Source organism: Mustela nivalis (assembly GCF_964662115.1).
Source record: "Mustela nivalis genome assembly, chromosome: 12".
In the NCBI taxonomy this organism is placed as follows: domain Eukaryota; kingdom Metazoa; phylum Chordata; class Mammalia; order Carnivora; family Mustelidae; genus Mustela; species Mustela nivalis.
Genome location: NC_139031.1, coordinates 25,580,844 through 25,600,104, shown reverse-complemented (window position 1 = coordinate 25,600,104; position 19,261 = coordinate 25,580,844). Strand labels below are relative to the sequence as shown.

The 19,261-nt window shown below is 32.9% G+C and overlaps 1 protein-coding gene across 19 annotated transcripts in view; it reads right to left on the bottom strand.

Annotated features, from left to right (window-relative positions):
• Positions 1 to 19,261, bottom strand: part of POT1 (protection of telomeres 1) — a 77,868-nt gene that overhangs the window by 9,995 nt on the left and 48,612 nt on the right. For all 19 annotated transcript variants that reach the window (XM_082692690.1, XM_082692697.1, XM_082692696.1 and 16 more), the window contains 6 exons: positions 18,654 to 18,809; positions 13,078 to 13,247; positions 11,899 to 11,987; positions 7,815 to 7,871; positions 5,464 to 5,620; positions 2,948 to 3,153 (listed from right to left, as the gene is read on the bottom strand). In XM_082692690.1, the coding sequence (XP_082548816.1) occupies positions 2,948 to 3,153; positions 5,464 to 5,620; positions 7,815 to 7,871; positions 11,899 to 11,987; positions 13,078 to 13,247; positions 18,654 to 18,809 (835 nt within the window). The remainder of the gene's footprint in view (positions 1 to 2,947; positions 3,154 to 5,463; positions 5,621 to 7,814; positions 7,872 to 11,898; positions 11,988 to 13,077; positions 13,248 to 18,653; positions 18,810 to 19,261) is intronic.

Genomic DNA, 19,261 nt, shown 5'->3' with positions numbered 1-19,261 from the left:
GCTGAGACTTGAACAAAATACAAGGCTTGTGAAATTTTAACCATTTTCCTAAATTTTTATACAAATTGCTTTTATGCCTGAACACTTTGGTTAAGTATTCAAAAGAAAATAAAACTGAGAGCCAAAGTATAACAGGGTTCTCATTAAATTTGCTATATACTAATAATGTCTAGGTTTAGTCTTGAGTTTGAAATACATCTTTCAAACTTTCAGATCAACATTATATTTAAATACAAATGGAAACAGTTCATGTATAGCATTTGTTGCTTTTTCCTGAAAAATCCTGCTATTTCCAATTCTATGACAAAGTGGCCATTAAAGCCATCATGTTGGCTGGAAGGAAAGAGGACACCCAGTTGGGTGCTACTACCATTAGGCAATATTCTCTGTAATCACTCAAACCTACTGGTACCTCTTCTGGTGTATTTGTCACTTAGATGATAATTCTTCCTCTCTAAGGAAAGAGAATATGGCTTATACAAATACTTTTTGTGTACTCCTAAAATTTGTAATGTTAAATTCAATCGTGCACTTCCAGCACAGCAGAGTAATAAGAACGTCCAAAAATACACTTCTCCATAAAAGGAAAAAGAACATTGGCCAAAATTGTCAAATTTTACTTTTCTGGAACTCTAGAAATTAACCAGTCTTGAAACAATCCAAGGAGTATTTATTCAGAAAAAGGAGATAAATATCGGTAAGGACAGCAACTTCCCCTCTTTCCACAACTTTGTGGAGACCACAGTTCTGCCAGGTCATTCTGCAGTTAGATCCCAACTCTGATTAGGGTTATAATACTCAGAAATACGATAAAAATAGCTTGCATTTTGATAAAACACTTTTAAGTTTTAAAGTGCTTTCAGATATATTTTCATTTGACTTTCATTAAAAAGCTCTGTAAGGTAAAGTGTTATTACTCTGAATACACCTATTCACTCACTATATATTTACTGAGAACCAGTTGCATGCCTATCCTCCTACCCTATGTGCTGAAGATACAGATTAAAATAAACGTGCACCCTGCACTCAAGGGCAGTTACATTCTATTAAGCAAACAAGTCTATAAACAGACAGATATAATGCAAATATAATACAAGAAGAAAAGTTCATATGCTATGCAGTAAGAACCACTCAAAACTGCCTGGTGAATCAGAAGACTGCTTGGTATTTGTAGATGCTCATTAAATATTTCAAATGAATTGCTGAGGAAAGGGAATTATTGAGTTACTTATGAACACGTGTTAGAGCAAAATTCTCAGAATAGCAATGGAATGGCAAAGAGGCACAGAGAAATAGCCTGGGTTTAGGAACTGCCACCAGTTCGATATGGCTGAAAGGTGGAATGAGAACTGAGAAATCATACGAGATGAGACTGAAGGTTTGTGGGATGAGCAGTAATTAAAGACAGGATCAGGAGCTAAAGGTACCTCTTCAAGCTTCTTTTGGACTCTCAAGTTTAACTTGGCTTCAGCACAGAATTGTAGGAGGCCATATAACCTAGAAGAACTCTATGGTATATCTAATATCCTCTTAGTCCTACAAGTACAGTTCTTACAGAATCTGGTAGGTCCAGAGCTTTATTTTTAGGGTACACAAATAGTCTTATTCCATTTCTTGTGTTTGCAGGCGTCTGTGGCTTTTGTTTCTGTATCTACTTCCTGGTAGAGATTAAAGTATTGCTAATGGAATAAGATACCATATTTCACTCATCAAGGTGGACAAATTTTTTTGAGTGCTAGTGTATGATGATGAGAATGGGGGAACAGATAATCTTTATGCTACTAAAGCATAGGAATAGTATGACAGCTTTATTGGAAAGTAACTGGGCAACATTTACTGAATTCCTTGTGCCCCTCTAATTACACTTCATCCAGAGGGAAGATAAACTTCACTGTAGAGTTACTTGTCAAAGAAATAGAAACCAATTCAATTCCACTTACTACCTACTGGGAAAGACCTAAAATTTCCCTATGCTTCAGCTTTCTCATGTATAAAAAACAGCTTATAATAGTACCAACTGAATAGGATTATTGTGATGATTAAGTATATATAAATTAAATAAATATATATAAGTATATAGAAATGAAAATCATTTCTGGTACACCATAAATGGTGTACACTAAATAATTTTAAATAATTTTAACACTAAAATAAAAGATGTTCATGAAAATAATACCAATGGTAATATTCACCTGTATTCATACATACATATAGACTAAAACAATTACGTATTACTTTTATAAACAGAAAAATGTCAGTAATAGAAATGATCATAATCTACTGTAAGAAAGGTCAGTTCATTTATAAAATTGAACTAAAGATTTCTCTGCAAATTAAAGATGATGTTCTCCTTTTATTATGGAATGTTCTCAAGGAAAATAATGAAGTTTTAAATTTGGTAAAGGAAAAAATATTTGGTAGATAAATGAGATAAACATCAGATTAAAATTAGACAAAAGTGGAAAGGAAATGCAAAAATAAGTAAGAGTTTCATTCTTTTAAAACATATGTTTTAAAACAAGTTATTTTTACTTGTTTCAAGGGCCCCTTGACTTGTGTATCAATAGATGACTTTAGTCATTCTACTTTAATGGAACAACAGTGACATCCAGAGGCAAAAACAGCAGCAACTGTACATAACAAGAAGCCTCTTGATACTCAGCTCCACAATGAGTTTGAATCTGATTAAGATTATATCCAACATCTAAGATGGACAAATACAAACACCTGAGTTCAATGTGTAACTTCAAAATGTCATTCAGATTAATTTATATATGTGTATGTATATATTTAAATCTACCTACTATAAATAATATATTTCATTTTATGGGATTTAAAATAACATTTGACTTTATATGTCCTAAGTTGCCCCTAACGTATATTTAACAATCATTAATCACATAAACAAAAGCTGTATTCTAGTAAAACAGTTACTTAAATACTTTACCTTCTATCAAAATCAGACAGTCATTTGAAAGTGGAAGAATACCGTTATTTTTTACAAAATGAACCGCTACTTTTCGTCCTCCTTGATCTGTAGTGGTCCACATTTTCGAATCATATAATGATGTATTTTGTAGTTTGATATCTGGGGTTTTACTTGCACCCTCTTGTAAAATTGTATCTAAATCACCCTCATGTGGAACTTCTTGCCTAAAATCATCACAACGAAATAATACAAAACAATTGGTATAAGCTTAGAAATTCAAATTTAACAAACTATCCAATTTAAAATATGCTGATGGGCCAGCTACTTATTTTAAAATACAGAGATAATTCACTTTGCAGATTAAATGACTCTTATTCAACCAAAAAGGTCACTGACTGAGTAGATCCATATCATAATTACATTAACTGCCAGCAATTTCCTTATCTGATTTTGTAATAACAAGGATCTTACAACTATTTCTAGCACCAATTCATTCTCCTCTTGTAAAGAACATTAAACTTCTCTGTGGGGGATAAAAAGACAGCTGCCCATTAAATATCCATTTACCACCTAAGTAATTCCCCTTTCATAGGGGATCTAATTTTAACTTAGAATAGTAATTTCAAGAAGTCACATGGTAAAGTATGTATACAATAGAAATGGCATGATCTGGAATCAAAAGGTCTATATCCTCATCCTGATTCTGTCCCCAACCAGCTGTGTAACTTTCGGTACCACCTCTTAACCTTTGAGATGGTTTTACTTGTTTAAAAAAATGCTCAGAGAGGATGATTTTGTTTGGCAAAGCTATATGACTTTAGAGAATTTGACAAACTGTAATTTAGTAATAATTCAGCAAATACCTAAAATCTGTATTTATATTTTAATTCCAACTATCATTTTAAGCTCAAATGGGGGCAGATGGTCCCCATTTTATTTAAGGTTTGATTTGATGATCAAAAATCTCTACAAACATAGGGCACCTGAGTGGCTCGGTAGGTTAAGTGGCTGCCTTTGGCTCGGGTCATGATCCCAGCATGCTGGGGATCAAGTTCCACATCCCTGCCAAGCAAGGAGCCTGCTTCTTCCTCTGTCTCTTCGTGCCTGTGTGCTCTCTATCTCTCTCTCTGACAAATAAATAAAATAATTAAAAAAAAATTTCTACAAACAGTATGGTACAAACAGTACCATACTCAGATTTTGAAAGGAAAAATATACATATATTAGTATTAGTGTACACACAGATGTGTACATACAAATAATATACACACACACAAATATGTGCTTTAAAATGGAAATGTACTTTATTTACACATTATAAATTTAGAGGGAAGAAAGTCAAATTGTATAAAAAAGAAAAAGAGCTTAAAAATAATTTCAGATTATGTCTTAAGCTAATAAGTAAATACTCATTCTATTGTCTCATAAATTTATTTATATATAATAAATGATGTTTGGAATAAGTCTGATGCACTGGGAATTCTCAATGATTAATAAAAATTTAAATTATTTTGCTATACTTAAGATAGAAATATTGCCAACAAGTCTTTCTCTGTAACTTACTTAGAGATTTCATCTAGGAGCGCTTGGGTGGCTCAGATGGTTAAGCATCTGCCTTAGGCTCAGATCATGAGCACCCCGTCCTGGGATCAAGCCCCAGGTCAGGCTCCCAGCTCAGCACGGAGTCTACTTCTCCCTCTCTCTCTAACCTCTGTGCACTCTCTCTTGTCTCTCTCTCTCAAATGAATAAATAAAATCTTAAAAAAAAAAAAGAATTCTTCTAAAAAGAATTAAAGAATTAAAGAAATTAAAAAGAATTAGAAAAAACCTGAACTCTAAAAAATTTTAGTTATTAAAGGTTTACTTTTTTTAAAAGACATTATTTATTTATTTGACAGAGATCACAAGTAGGCAGACAGGCAGGCAGAGATATCTGGTGGGGGGGGAAACAGGCTCCCTGCTAAGCAGAGAGCCTGACGTGGGGCTCGATCCCAGGACACTGGAATCATGATCTGAGCCGGAGGCAGAGGCTTTAAAGGTTTATTTTTAAGAAGTTTTGTGAAAAAAGAGTCTCCCCAAATATATATATTTCTCTTAAGATTTGAGAGAGAGTGCACACCCTCAAAGAAGGAGAGTGAGAGGGAGAAGCAGACTCCCCACTGGGCGGAGAGCCTGACATGAGACTGGATCCCAAGACCCTGAGATTATGACCTGAGCCGAAGGCAGATGCTTAATTGACTGAACACCCAGATGCCCCTCCCCAAATATTTTTATAGTTTATTATTTGTTTGCACGTATCAGAGCTACTAAATTGAATTTCAGATTTCAAAAAAGCACCTACTTTTATTTAAAAGAAATATCAGAACGATTTATTAAGATTTTAGTATTTTCTCTTAAAAATGTTACCATTCTTTCAAAATACAATACACAAAGTCATAATCTACTCATTGCCAGGACTTAAACTGATATATTTGAAACCATGTATTCATGAACATTATGAAATAAAAACTTGTTTTATTATGGAAAATACTTACAGCGCATGACATTTAGGACAATGAAGTTTAACAGACTGAAAGTGTATTCTGGGCTTATATGACCTTAATTTTGCTCGAATACGATACTGTTGAGGAGCTTTTTGTTTCAAAATAGCACATATTGGGGTTTTCTCCAAATACTGATGATCTGTAAGTACTGAAAAGAATTTTTAGGTTAAATCAGGATAATCTACAATAATAAGAATATTCATCGTATGAACTCCCCCAAACCAGACACAGAATTGAATTAAGTTATCTTGTCAGCTTTGTTATTTTGCCACATTTATCATCATGTCTTTAGCTCTCTCTCCATATATATCTCCTTACAGATTCATATATATGAATCATTTGAGAACAGTTTGCAGATATCATGCTCCTTTTTCCCTAAATATTTCAGTGTATATTTCACAAAAAATTTCATTGACCTATTACAGTGTAATTTTCAATTTCAGAATCTGTAATATTGATGTAATATTATCACTGAATCAACAGACATCATTCAAATTTCTCCAAATGTGCCTATAATGTTCTTATTTAGATTTTTTTTTTTTCAGGTCCAGAATCCAATCCTGAACCACGCATTGCATCTGTTTTTCCTGTCTCTTTGGACTCTCTTGATGTTGAACAGTCCCTCAGCTTTCCATCTTTCATGACATTGATAATATCTGGAGTAGAGGCCATTTATTTGGATGTGTCTGCTTCTGCTCACGATCAGATACAGATCATGCATTTTTGGCAGGATACTATATAATAAGTGCTACAAGTGTCCTTCTCTGTATCATATTAAGAGGCATATATATATAATATATGTGTAATAATTTATACTTTTATGTATAAATTTATATATTTATTTATATATAATTTATATAAATTTTTATATATTTATTTATTATATATATAATTTATAATTTTAGTTACATATATGTAACTAAGTGTGTGTGTGTATGTGTATTTTTTTTTTTTTAAAGAGCCATATATCTTATGAGTGTTTTCACTCCTGGGAATGCTAACTTTGCTCAGTTGGTTATGGTGGTATTCAGCAAGTCTCTCCACTATAAATTTATTATTTTCCCCTTTATAATAAGAAAGTACTTTGGGAAATACAAATATCCCACTCCTCAGTAACATTTAGGATCCTGAAAGTTTAGGGCCCACTGATGATTTACAGCTCAATCAATTACTACTATCATGGTTGCAAAATCATTTTCTTCTCTAACTTCATCATTCCTTTTACATTTATTAGTCGACACTCTTACTTTAAGAGCTTTCCATTTCATCTCATTTATTTATTCACTCATTTGTTCTTTTGTTTATTACCCACATGGACTAATGGATTCCTACTTTATTCAGTTTTATTTCGTTAATGTTTTTCATTTTGATGCTCAAATTATATCAAATTTGGTATGCTCCATCATTCACTGAGCATGGCACAAGATGTTCCAGACTCATCTTGTAGTTTTCCTGCCCCAATCCTGGAGTCTGGTATTTCTTTAAGCTGCCCGGATTCCTTTTAAGGGGGATATTATTTATAAGCCAAGATTTGTGTACTAGGTGCATTCACTGCTAGCGGGCTGTGCCATTAGTTTGAAGCCCTTTAACTGCACAGATGTACAGTATATATACACACACGTGTTCATACCTATACTTGCACATATGCATCTATATATGTATGAATATGTATTTGAATGAATACATATATACAAAGACCTATCTACATCTACTTCTGTAAAACCATGAGTACATATAGACACTTCCTATTCCAGTAACACCACCACAAACAAGCTTTTTCTTAGAGCTTCCCCCATTTCATAGTTTTATGTTTTCTCCAATAATGAGAAACTTGTATTTTTATAAGTATATTACAGAATTTCACTTAATAGACTTCTGCTTAAAAAATTTTTTTTCTTCAACTTTTTAATCTTAGCTGAAATAACAGGAAGAGGGCATTTGACAGATTTACTCTCACTGCTAACATTAAAGTTTTGGGGTGTATTGTAAGGAGCTCCTTTATGAGCACAGAGCTAAATACATAGGGTGAGCAGATAAAAATTATGTCATATAAGATATTTTACATTCTCAAAATAAACCCCATTGCACTGTTAAATAGATAACATTTTATAAATGTTACAGCTATGTAACTTAAATATAAAGTTGATTTAAAAACATTTATTTTTCTGAGTTCCATTTTATGCCACTTACTATGAGGGAGGGAAATAAAATATAAATAGTGCTACATTTTTGCCCTCATGGATACTGCTCTCAAAATTAGATAGAAACAAATTAGTTGGTAATGACAGACTTTATTATGCACAGTATTACACCCACAATTCAGAAATGATACATGGTCTTACTTGTAGCTGATAGTTGCTGACATCTTTCTACTTCATATAGCGATACTGATCCAGAGCCTACATGAAGAAGGGAAAAAGTTATACAGTTTTAAAATCCATTAAAAAATCCCATGTGGCACTGAAAACTATAAAACACTGCTGACAGGAACTGAAGAAAATCTAAACAAGAGTAAAATTTGCTAAGTTCATGGCCTAGAAGGCTCAAAACTGTTAAGACATCAATTTTCCCCAAATTGAACTATAGATTCAATATATTCCTAATCAAAATTGAGGAGGTTTTGCTGCAGAAAAAGACAAGAGGTTCTATCACTTAAGTGAAAATGTAAAGAACCTAGAATATAAAATACAACCCTGAAAAAGGAACAAAACTGGAAGACTTATACTACCAGACTTCAAGACTTACTATAAAGCTGTAATAATCAAGGAAATATATGATACTGGTGTAAAGACGACAAACCTAGCAACAAAATTACAAAGAAAGCCTACAAAGAAATCTGCATTTCATTTTTGATAAAGGCAGCAACACAATCCAAAAGGAGAGCAAAACTCTGGTACTGCAACAACTGGAAATTAGTATAAGGAAAAAAAAATGCTTACTTCACACCATACTAGTAAGTATTTCCAACTGGACAGCACAGAAATAAATTCATGTTTATATTCACTTGATTTCTGACAGACACACAAGTAATCTTATAGAAAGGAAACTAATGGTGCTACAGTGACTGGAAATTCGTATTTAAGAAAATGTCTACCTCATACCATACTACTAGGAATCAAAAAGGAACAAACTACTAATACATGCAATATGGATGAATTTTAAAAACACACAGTACGTAAGAGTACATAATATATTATTCCATTTATTGGAAGTTCTGGAAGAGGCACAATTATCTATGGTGGAGAAAAAATCAGAATTCATGGGGCTGGAGTGGGGATAAGGATTGACTGGGAAGAAGCACGAGGGAACTTTCTTCAACAAGGGTAATGTTTAGATTTTTAAAGGGATTTAACTTACATGGGCTTATATATTAGTCAAAGCTCATGGAATGGTACACTTAATGTATCCATTTCACTGTATATAATTTTACACCAGGGGCACCTGGGTGGCTCAGTGGGTTAAGATGCTGCCTTCAGCTCGGGTCATGATCTCAGGGTCCTGGGATCAAGCCCTGCATCAGGCTCCTTGCTCAGTGGGGAGCCTGCTTCTCTCTCTGCCTCTGCCTGCCTCTCCGCCTGCTTGTGATCTCCGTCAAATAAATAAATAAATAAAATCTTTAAAAAAAATTTTTTTACACCAAAAATTAAAAAATATCCTCAACAAATATTGAATTTTAGTTAATGATATTTATTCTGAAGTGCTTAGGAAGTACATTTACATCTGCAACTTACTTTGAAATATGTCAAAATATAAGATGGACTAAAAAATTAAGAGATAGAAGTATATGACAGAGCAAAGATAATCCAGGTAGTAGGTATTTGAGTGCTCACTGTACAACTTTTTCAATTTTTCTGTATGTTTGAAAATTTTTATTATTTTGGGAAAAACACATTGTAAATGAAACAAAGGGAGAAGTAGGTAAGATATTAATTAAACGTATCAAACTGAATAGGATGACTTGACGAACACCATAACATAGGATTTTACTTTAACAAGAAAGCAGAAGTAGTGAACAGAGCAGTAGGTTTTAATAGTACTTTCATTTTAAAATGAAGAATTTGAGACTAAAAAGGTACCCATATTTTGCAATTACCTTAACTTACATTCTATTACATATAATAGTATAGTAAGTTCTAACTTATTTTATGTGGCATCATATATAAACATACGATTCATTGTCCTTCTTCTTCAACATTACTAAGAAATGTTATAAGAATCCATGACAAGAGAACTTGAATGGACAACTCAAGCTGGCAAAGTATAATTTCAATGAATCTGATTCCTTAATATCAGCCATTCTGCATGAGTGAAAACAATGGCAAAAACCTTAAAAGCAGTCAAATAATAAGACTGTAAGTGTAATAATAAGTGTAAAATAAATACATGGTCTCCCACAAACTGAGGGGAAAAAAAAGGTTAAAAATCCAACAGAAAATCAGGTAAAGGATAAGAACAGACAATTCAAAGAAGAGGAGGTAAAAAGGGCTGATAAATATGTAATATTTTCAGGTTTCCAAGTACTCAGGAAACTAAGATATCCCCTTATACCTGCCAAACTGTCAAAATGTAACGTATACTGCTAACCTCCAATACCACTGAGAGTATGAGGAAAGGACATTTTCCTAGAGTGTTATTTGCATATGAATCTTACGACATTCTGTCATATAATCTGACAGCATCTATTAAAATAAAAGATGTGCTTACCCTTTGATTTACCAACCTGTCTTTTAGGAGTTTATTTTAGAGAAAGAAAAGCAGGAACATACAATTGTTCAAGGATGGTTTTCAAAGCATTATTTGTTAAGAGCTAAAAACTGGAAACAACCTGAATGTCTGTCACATGGAAAATAGCTGGGTTTACAATGTTAGAATCACATTATGAAGTACTGTATACTATTAAAAAAATAAGTTCAAGTAACATGGATTAGTCCATAAAAGGTCTATTATCTACTGATAAAGAAAGCAACAGTAGAGTATGGTCCCATTTTTTTAAATTTAAGTAGGCTTTATGCCCAGCGTGGAGTCCAATGCAGGGCTTGAACTCACAACCCTGAAATGAAGGCCTGAAGTGAAATCAAGAGTTGTTACGCTTAACCAACTGAGCCACGCAGGTGCTCCAAGTTGACAGATATTTTAAACAGAGGGGAAAGTCGTGTCCATCTATGTATAGGTATATATATTTGTATAAACATGAAAGTGTTGAAGAAACCACACTAAACTATTAACATAACCTCAGAAGTGGGCACAAGGGCATGGGGAAGCTTTGTAACTTGATATCATGCATGTATTAACTTTATAATTTAAAAACAATTTAAAAATCTTTGTAAAAGGAGAAAGGACATTTCAAAAAGCATAATTACAAATTATGCTGCCCCCAAATGACTGTCAATTGAAGTAGACTGGCCTGTTAATGGTAGTTTAAGTAATCACAGATTGGCTAAAATGCCATCACCAAGATGCTAGGAAATGTGGAGAGACTAAATAAGGCAGAGAGAATAAAGAAATAAACTTAAAATATGTATAAAAAAATAAATAAGCTGCACTTGAATCTGACTTTGCCATCAGTTAATAGTTTAGTAACCCTGGGCAAATGACATGACCCCCATCACTCAAAGCCTCAGTTTCCTGTAAAAGGGACAAAAAAATTTCAAACTCAAGGGAGTGCTGTTCAGATTAGGCACCTAGTAAGTGGCTAAACCAAGTAATACATGTTAATTTTAATGCTCATCATTACTGGTATAGAAGAGAAAATACTCATAAAATAGTTAATGGAAGGAGTTACATTGAAATAAAAAATATGGGATAAAAACATGACATCTAGGCCCCAGAAAGTACCAGCATATATGAAAGCAAAATTGTGAAGGAGAAAATCTGTAAAATTTCAATTTGGATTTGAATAGTTACCTATTCAGGTAGGCAATAATATAAATATAGAACCAAGTATTTGTTTAAGATCCTGTAACTAGGAACTTGATGAATTTGATAAAAACTGGAGACCATGTGTATTTCTAAAATATGTATGATCAAAATATAATCTAGCTCTTTGAAATGAAGCAGCAAAAACAACCACTGTTCATTTTAGAAACTGGCAAGTGGTTGCCTAGGAAATACAGAATTTTAATGAATAGATACACATGTACACATATATACACATAACATATCATATATACATAAATAACTACGTATATCACAAATTAAGTAATCCCTACCATTCCAATTTGAAAATGCCATTATACAATTAAGGCAGAAATAATGTTACCTTTACATAGGACACAGATATAGATTTACCCTATTCCTTTACAATGAATATGGATTTAACCAAAAAAGAGAGGCAGAGAACGGATGATATTAAAAAAGAGAACTAATACTGATAAAGCCATTTCAGTTAGCAAGGACTAAACCATTAACATTAAAAACTGTCCTTACTTGAAAGAGTCCGAAAGCTGTCCTCGTGTTCTGAATGGCATATACCATCAAAACACTGATTGGCTGTCAAATCGGCAGATTCTAAAGCCCTACAATTGAAAGAATATAATTTCAAATCAAATTGCATAAAACAAAGTCAATATGATCAGTTTAGTTCTGAAACCAAGAAATCACTGAAATTGTATAAAAATTATGTGTATATGTATATAACTTCTTCAGTAGAAGGTCTATGGCTACCGCAAAGGTACTCTAAATTTAAAAAACCTGATTCTACAAAGATATGTGTAAAACAGTAGGATGATGAAATGCTGCAAACAAAAATAAACTGGGAATTTAATGATGGCATTCTGTTAGAAGAATCTCATTCCAGAGTCCAAAGTGAAAGTGCTCTATATCGGGCAATATAAGAAATAAGTAAAACTGAGATACGATTATTAAAATAGCTAATTTAATTCGTTTTAAAAGTCATGCTGATTTCAATACGTTAAAATGTAAAAATATTATTTCATTTCAACTTACTGAATGGGGTTTATTTTCTAGAGCTCTTTGTAGATATGCAGAAGATTTATTTTTACTTTTGTAGATTACTGGTGAAAAAGTTTCTGTACACAGTGAGCATTAGGGATGTGTCACAAAAAAGAAAACTGCCAATGTAGCAGGACTTAAGATACTATTCACTTTATGGGCACATCGAAAAGTTTTTAAAATATGATACTCCAAAACACTTCTGATACCTATTTTATCAGTCACAGGCACTTTAAATAGATAATATTTTTCATGGCAGAATTATGTATGTTTGGAATTCTAGATATGTATCAAGTCTTCCAAACTCTAGCTAAACTCCAGATTCAACTGTCTATTGGTGTACTTGGGAAATGTGCCAAATGGTGGAAGAAAAAAGAGCACAAGCACAGAGTAGACCTAAGTGCACAAGTAACTACTGGAAACCTAAGACTACATTCCTAGCTCTGCTTATTTAGCTATTTGAACCTGTGATTGCTTGATTTCTATTTCATTTGGTTCATCTATTTAAACAAATGGATAGTTGGCACAAGTTATGAGGATCGATTACAAAGAACTTACCAGATCCATCCACCCCAGTCCAGTACAATAGGATCTTGGAAGCAGCTTAATTAATACCTTATTTACAATTTCTAAATAGGCATATAATATGCTTACTTTTTCAACTGATCCACATCAGAGTTACTCTCTGGCAAGACTCTGATTCCCCGGCCGTAACTGGTACCACCATGGAGATGAAACTCTAGAGCTAACAATGTTGCCTGGTTCTCCGAATTCACTGACTGAAGTTTGGTATGGAGGCTATAAATTCTAAGAAAGCTTCCAACCTAAAAATATATGATTTATTATTTAGAAAATGTCAAAAGATCAAATAATTTCTGATAAAATACTTAACATAAAATACATAACATAAAATACTTAACAAAGCAATGTGGGGCATAAGACCAACAATCAGGGGTACTTACTGATCAGAAAGGTCCTGGTGTGTTATACCGGTCTGTGCTAGGTAATAGCCCTAAGGACACTGTATCAAAACCAAAATGTGTGTGCATTTCTGTGTGTGTGTGTGTATCCATATATATACACACATATAGATATATATGTTTACATAAATGCATGTATAAACATCTACATACATACATACATATGTACATAAGTACATATAAACATGCATGTATCTCTCTCTATATATATGTATCCATCTGTATGTTTTTTTTCCAAATGGAAGACATATTTCCATGTCAGAGATATTAAAGTGTGAAATAAGACTGAGTCTTAGTACTAAAAAAATGCAGTAGTTAAGAAACCATTGCTTAAACTCAAACTCGAGCCCTCTACTTGATTTGGAAAACTGTTTGAGGTTACTGAAAATAACTTGTTTTAGCTACTTTAAGGTAAGATTTGGAACGCCTGGGTGGTTCAGTCTGCTAAGCATCTGCCTTTGGCTCAGGTCATGATCCTGGATCAGGTGGATCAAGCCCCGCCTTGGGAGGGGGTTCCCTGGTCAGTGGGGAATCTGCTTCTCCCCCTCCTCTCTGTTCATGCTTACTCATCTCACTCATGCTCTCTGTCGCTATCTTTGTTTCTCTCTCTAATAAATATAAAAAAAAAATCTTTAAAAAAAGATTTAAATGATTGCTAAAATATTCTCCTTATGAGAATACTAGAATTTTTTAAAATGTAATATTAAAATATTCCCCTATTCCACAAGTTTTATGGAAAGAAAACTTTTGTAATAAGCATTGTGCCTATACAATTCTGAGTTCAAATACAAGATTAAACCAATTAGAATTTTGAACTAAATATTCTGTAATTTTAGATACCTCGCTTAATCTTAAAAATGTCCTTTAAATGTAGAGAATTTGATAATCTTTTAATGTAGAAGACTTAAAATGACAGATACAGAATGTTAATCAAAGAAACTGACACCTACTCAAAGAAAGAAGCTATATAAACTTTTTCCTCCCAGTACTGTTTTTGTAAGGAGGTAGGGATTTAGGTCTTTTTTTCTCTTTTTCCACTGACCCCTACAATATGGCATGGGTGCAGGATAAAAAGAGTCAGAGAAGGAAAACACAGAAAAAAAAGAAAACACAACAAAACTGATTTTCCTCATGGTGTCCAAACTAAGACACTGGAAGATAAAACTTCTGTTTACTTTTGTCTCACTCTTTCTGGACATTTATCACTCTGTGATCCTTTTAAAATATAGGTAACACACCAGTATAGTATATAAAAAGAACTTAAAGAAGACCTAAACATGTGCTGGTCCATGGCTGGCTTTGTCAGTAGAGCATGTGACCCTTAATCTTGGGGTCATGAGTTCCAGTCCCACATTGAGTGAAGAGTTAACTTAAAATAAATAAATAAATAAAAACCACCTCCCTCTAGAGAAATGTCCTACTGTGTAGATATTAAAAAAAAAAAAAAAAATTTAAAGGCCTAAACACATGGAGAAAGATATCATATTCATAAACAAAAAACTTCAACATTATAAAGATAGTAATCTCCCTCCCCCAAATTAATTTTTAAAATCAGTGTAATTTCAGTCAAAATCCCCAGTGGCTTTTATGGAATTTGAAAAGCTGATCTGAAAATGTATATGAATGTGAGCAGCAAGTCAAGTCTGAAGACTAAACTGGAAAGGGAGAGGGGAAGGTTCGCTTGATCTACACAATACTATTTATTTATTTATTTAATATTTATTTATTTATTTATTTGTCAGAGAGAGAGAGAGAGAGAGAGAGAGAGAGACGGAGCACAATCAGGCAGAGCGGCAGGCAGAGACAGAGAGAGAAGCAGGCTCCCTGCTGAGCAAGGAGCCCTATGTGAGACTCGAACCCAGGACCCTGGGATCATGACCTGAGCCAAAGGCAGCAGTTTAACCGACTGAGTCACCCAGGTGTCCCTACAAAGTATCATTTAAAAATAAAGCTATAAAAAATAAAAATAAAGCTATAATAATTAAGAGCCTGTGGTATTAATGCAGATACATATATAAACATGGATATATCTTAAAAATATAATTTCAAAGAAAGTAAATTAGAGAATAATACATATACGATACGTATTTTTCAGAGATAAGTACTTAAAGCATAATAAACATGGGCGTACATAACTACATATTAGGATAAACAGAAGGGAGATACTAGGGAGTAAAAACTAAGAATGAACAGAGGTACAAAGAAGATTCAGTATGTAGAGATTTATGTCCTAAAAATTAAAAGTACCTGAAATTAGTGTAGTAGAGCATTTAAAAATGTTAAGTTTTAAAGAAAATGTTAAGTTTAGATGATTGATAGGCACATGGATATTTATTACACTAACTTTTCTACTACTGTCTTTCATAATAAAACAACAAAGACCAAGAAAGAATTTATTTATATAGTCTATCAAGATGACAAACTGTTATTTCCAGAAATTCCTTCTGGAGGCAGCATTGTATTTTTTTTTTTTAAGCTTGCTAAATATACTATGAAATGTGCCAGATGTTCTACTATAATAGACACATATCGCTTAGTCTTGTCAGTAATGGGATAAGATTCTAAACATAGAAGTGAGGGAGTCATAACCAAAATTATAAAAATGCACTTTCAAAAACTGTGATAAAATCATTTCAGTATACATCAAAAATAAAGCAAAGCAAATAAAGCTATTAAGAAATTATTATCCCTTTATAAATAATTTTAATATTCCTTACAAACTATCAAGAAATTCCCTCTACATGTCTGAAAATAACCAGCTGAACTATAGCCCTTGGGTCCCTGAAGGCCAAAACATAATTATGACCAAGTATTTTTTATAATTGTTTTTAAATTATGTCAGGATAGGACTGATGATTGGGAATATAACGATTTAATTTCTAGACAAAAAGTTCAAAATATTTGTGTGTGTGTGTGTTTCCATGTATATGTGGGTTTATGCATGTGTACCTGTGTTAACACTTAAAAGCAAAATTGAGGGAAAATGTTAAGAATGATTTCAATTATAAAACATATATAAAAGCCAATTATATTATACTTTCAGATTGTTTTAATTATTCTTTATTAAAAAAATTTTTTCCTGTTCCTATACAACAAAACTCTGTTCCATGTATTTCAGTATAAAAATGCAATTTCGAACAGCTGTCTTCAAATACTGATAAGAATTCATTTGTATCAATGTCATCTGACTCAGGATTTCTTAATATCAAATTGTATAAAGTTGTCTTAAAACAAATAAACATTTACATTAAATAAAAGTTTCCAGTTACATTACTTACAGAGAGAAAATCCTTTTCATTTTTCTATTATATTACAGATAAATAATGTAATGTTATAGTATTTTCAGAAAAAGATTAAGTGCCCTATAGTTTCTTAGTAATGTGTGCTCAGAGCACCCTCTAGTGGGTGAGATAAAGCAGACAAAAAGGGATCTGAAAAAAATCTGACATAAATTTACACTCATTCACTAGTAGATATTATTTACTTCAACCTTACTATAAGGAAAACACTGTGCTAGCTGTTGTTCATGACCTGGACAAGGGAATCAGGACAAGCGAGGGAGAACAGAAAAACCTATAAAAGCAGCACAGAGAAAGAGAAGGGAATTAAATTGTGAAAGTAGAATCTAAAAATGTAAATCTTTTTCATTCATAAGAACTCTATGTGTGTTTTGTTTTTTAAGATTGTATTTATTTTACTTGAGACGGAGCGAGCACACAAGCTGGTGGGTAAGAGACAGAGGGAAAGGGAGAAGCAGGCACCCCGCTGAGCAGGAAGCAGGATGCAGGGCTTGATTCCAGGACCCCAGGATCATGACCTGACCCCAAGACAGATGCTTCACCTACTGAGACACCTGGGTGCCCCAAAACTCTGTATTTAAAAAAGACTCTGAGTTGGTTTTATCATTACATTTGTTTTCAAAATAAAGTAATCAATGTAGAGAAAATTAGGGAAAAGCATCAAAATGCATCTTCAGCGTCATTTTATATGTTAGGTATGAAAGCATGTACACACACACACATAAAAGGACAAGAAAATTCAGTTATCACCTTCTTGGATCCTGACTTTAATCTAACTTATTGATTTGAGTTTATTTGGGTGGGTTTATTTGTGTGTGTGAGAACGATTTCCTTCTTCAAGAACATTTATTTACAAAGGGAAACTGGGCATAAAATTCAGATCTAAAACAACTGCAATTTACTTTTACTGTTTTCTTCCCATAAGTAGGCCATATAACTTTCTATAAGTAGGCTGTATAACTCCCTAAAGGTAGGACAGAATCTATTTGCAATAAAGAAAGTCATTTCTTTATACTGCTTAAAAGGACTGATCGTGGAAACAAACACTATATTCAAATACTGGCTTCACCCAAGTAGCCATGAAATCTTGGGCTTAACCTGTGACTGCTCAGTTTTCCCATCTGTAAAATCTGAAAGGTGACAATACCAACTGCACAGGATAGTACTAAATACATATGATGTGCTTGACAAATATTACTATTATTATTGCTATTATTGATGCCACTTTGTTGCTAGAAAAGATACTTGCAAATAAAGGAATTTTAAAAAATAAAATAAGATATTCCCAATATTAATAATCAAGAAGTGTCATATCTGGACAGTTCACTTTTACCTAAAAAATAACTCAAAAGCAGTGAGCAAATTCTAATAAACTATATAGTATAAACACACACAATTTATGAGGTGGATTAACAATTTCTGAAACTAGGGCACCTGGGTGGGTCAGTGACATAAGCCTCTGCCTTTGACTCAGGTCATGACATCAGGATCCTGGGATCCACTCTCCCACCCCCCACACCCACATCAGGCTCTCTGCTCAGCGAGGAGCCTGGTTCTCCCCCACCCCCGCCTACTTGTGATCTATCAAATAAAATATTAAATCTTTAAAAAAGTTTCTTAAATTAATGAGTACAAAGTTGTAGGTTAGATTTTGAAAAATCAATTAATAAAGCTTAACATTTAAGCTTACAAATATTTTATACAACCTCATACAAAAAATTTTTCCTGGAAATTTCCAGGGAATTTAATTTTACTTTAAAAAAGTTGTTAAGCCACTATAACTTAATGCATCTTCCAATAATTGAGTTTTTTTCCAATATATTTTATAAATTAAAAATTAAAGAAAAAATAAATTTGGAGTTAATTTCTAGACCTCAAATATCATCTGTAAATGTGATTTAACCCGCATTTATAAAAACAAAGAGAGCAAACACTTGCTACTCAACATCACCTTCAGAGATTTTGCCACTTGAACATGATTATCATAGACTAAAATGTCTACTGTCAGATTCTGCAGCCGATGGATATGACTTAAATCTCCTTCAAGTACAAGGTCTTGTATTAAGACTCTCCAAGATGGGAACGGGGTCCTGGTGCCATCCCATACCTGCCATGATAGGGTAGAGCAAAGTTTAATGATCATTTTGTGTAACTGTAAAAGATTTTTAAAAGAGTTTTATTTGCTGTTAATAATATAACTTAAACGTCAATAAAGGTATTCCCCCCAAATACCGGCTAAACTTTAAATATGGTGTATATTCTGATTGTAAAGGACTGCACAGATATAGGACAATGTAGTAAATGTAAAGAGGAAAAAAATTCACACTACTTAAAAAAAAGTACTAACATATGGTTGAATTTATCCTTCTTACCATCTTATATATAAACCCTTATGACTATGTCTGCTAATTTTCTTAAGTATAAATCCCTAACTTTTAGAAATGTATTCTAAACTTTGCTCATTTTTTCACTTTGTTCTAATTCGGAAAAGGCCTTTAAAGTACAGATAGAAACATTTGGTTTATGGTAGAGGCTACGAATTCAAATGCCTGAAAATCA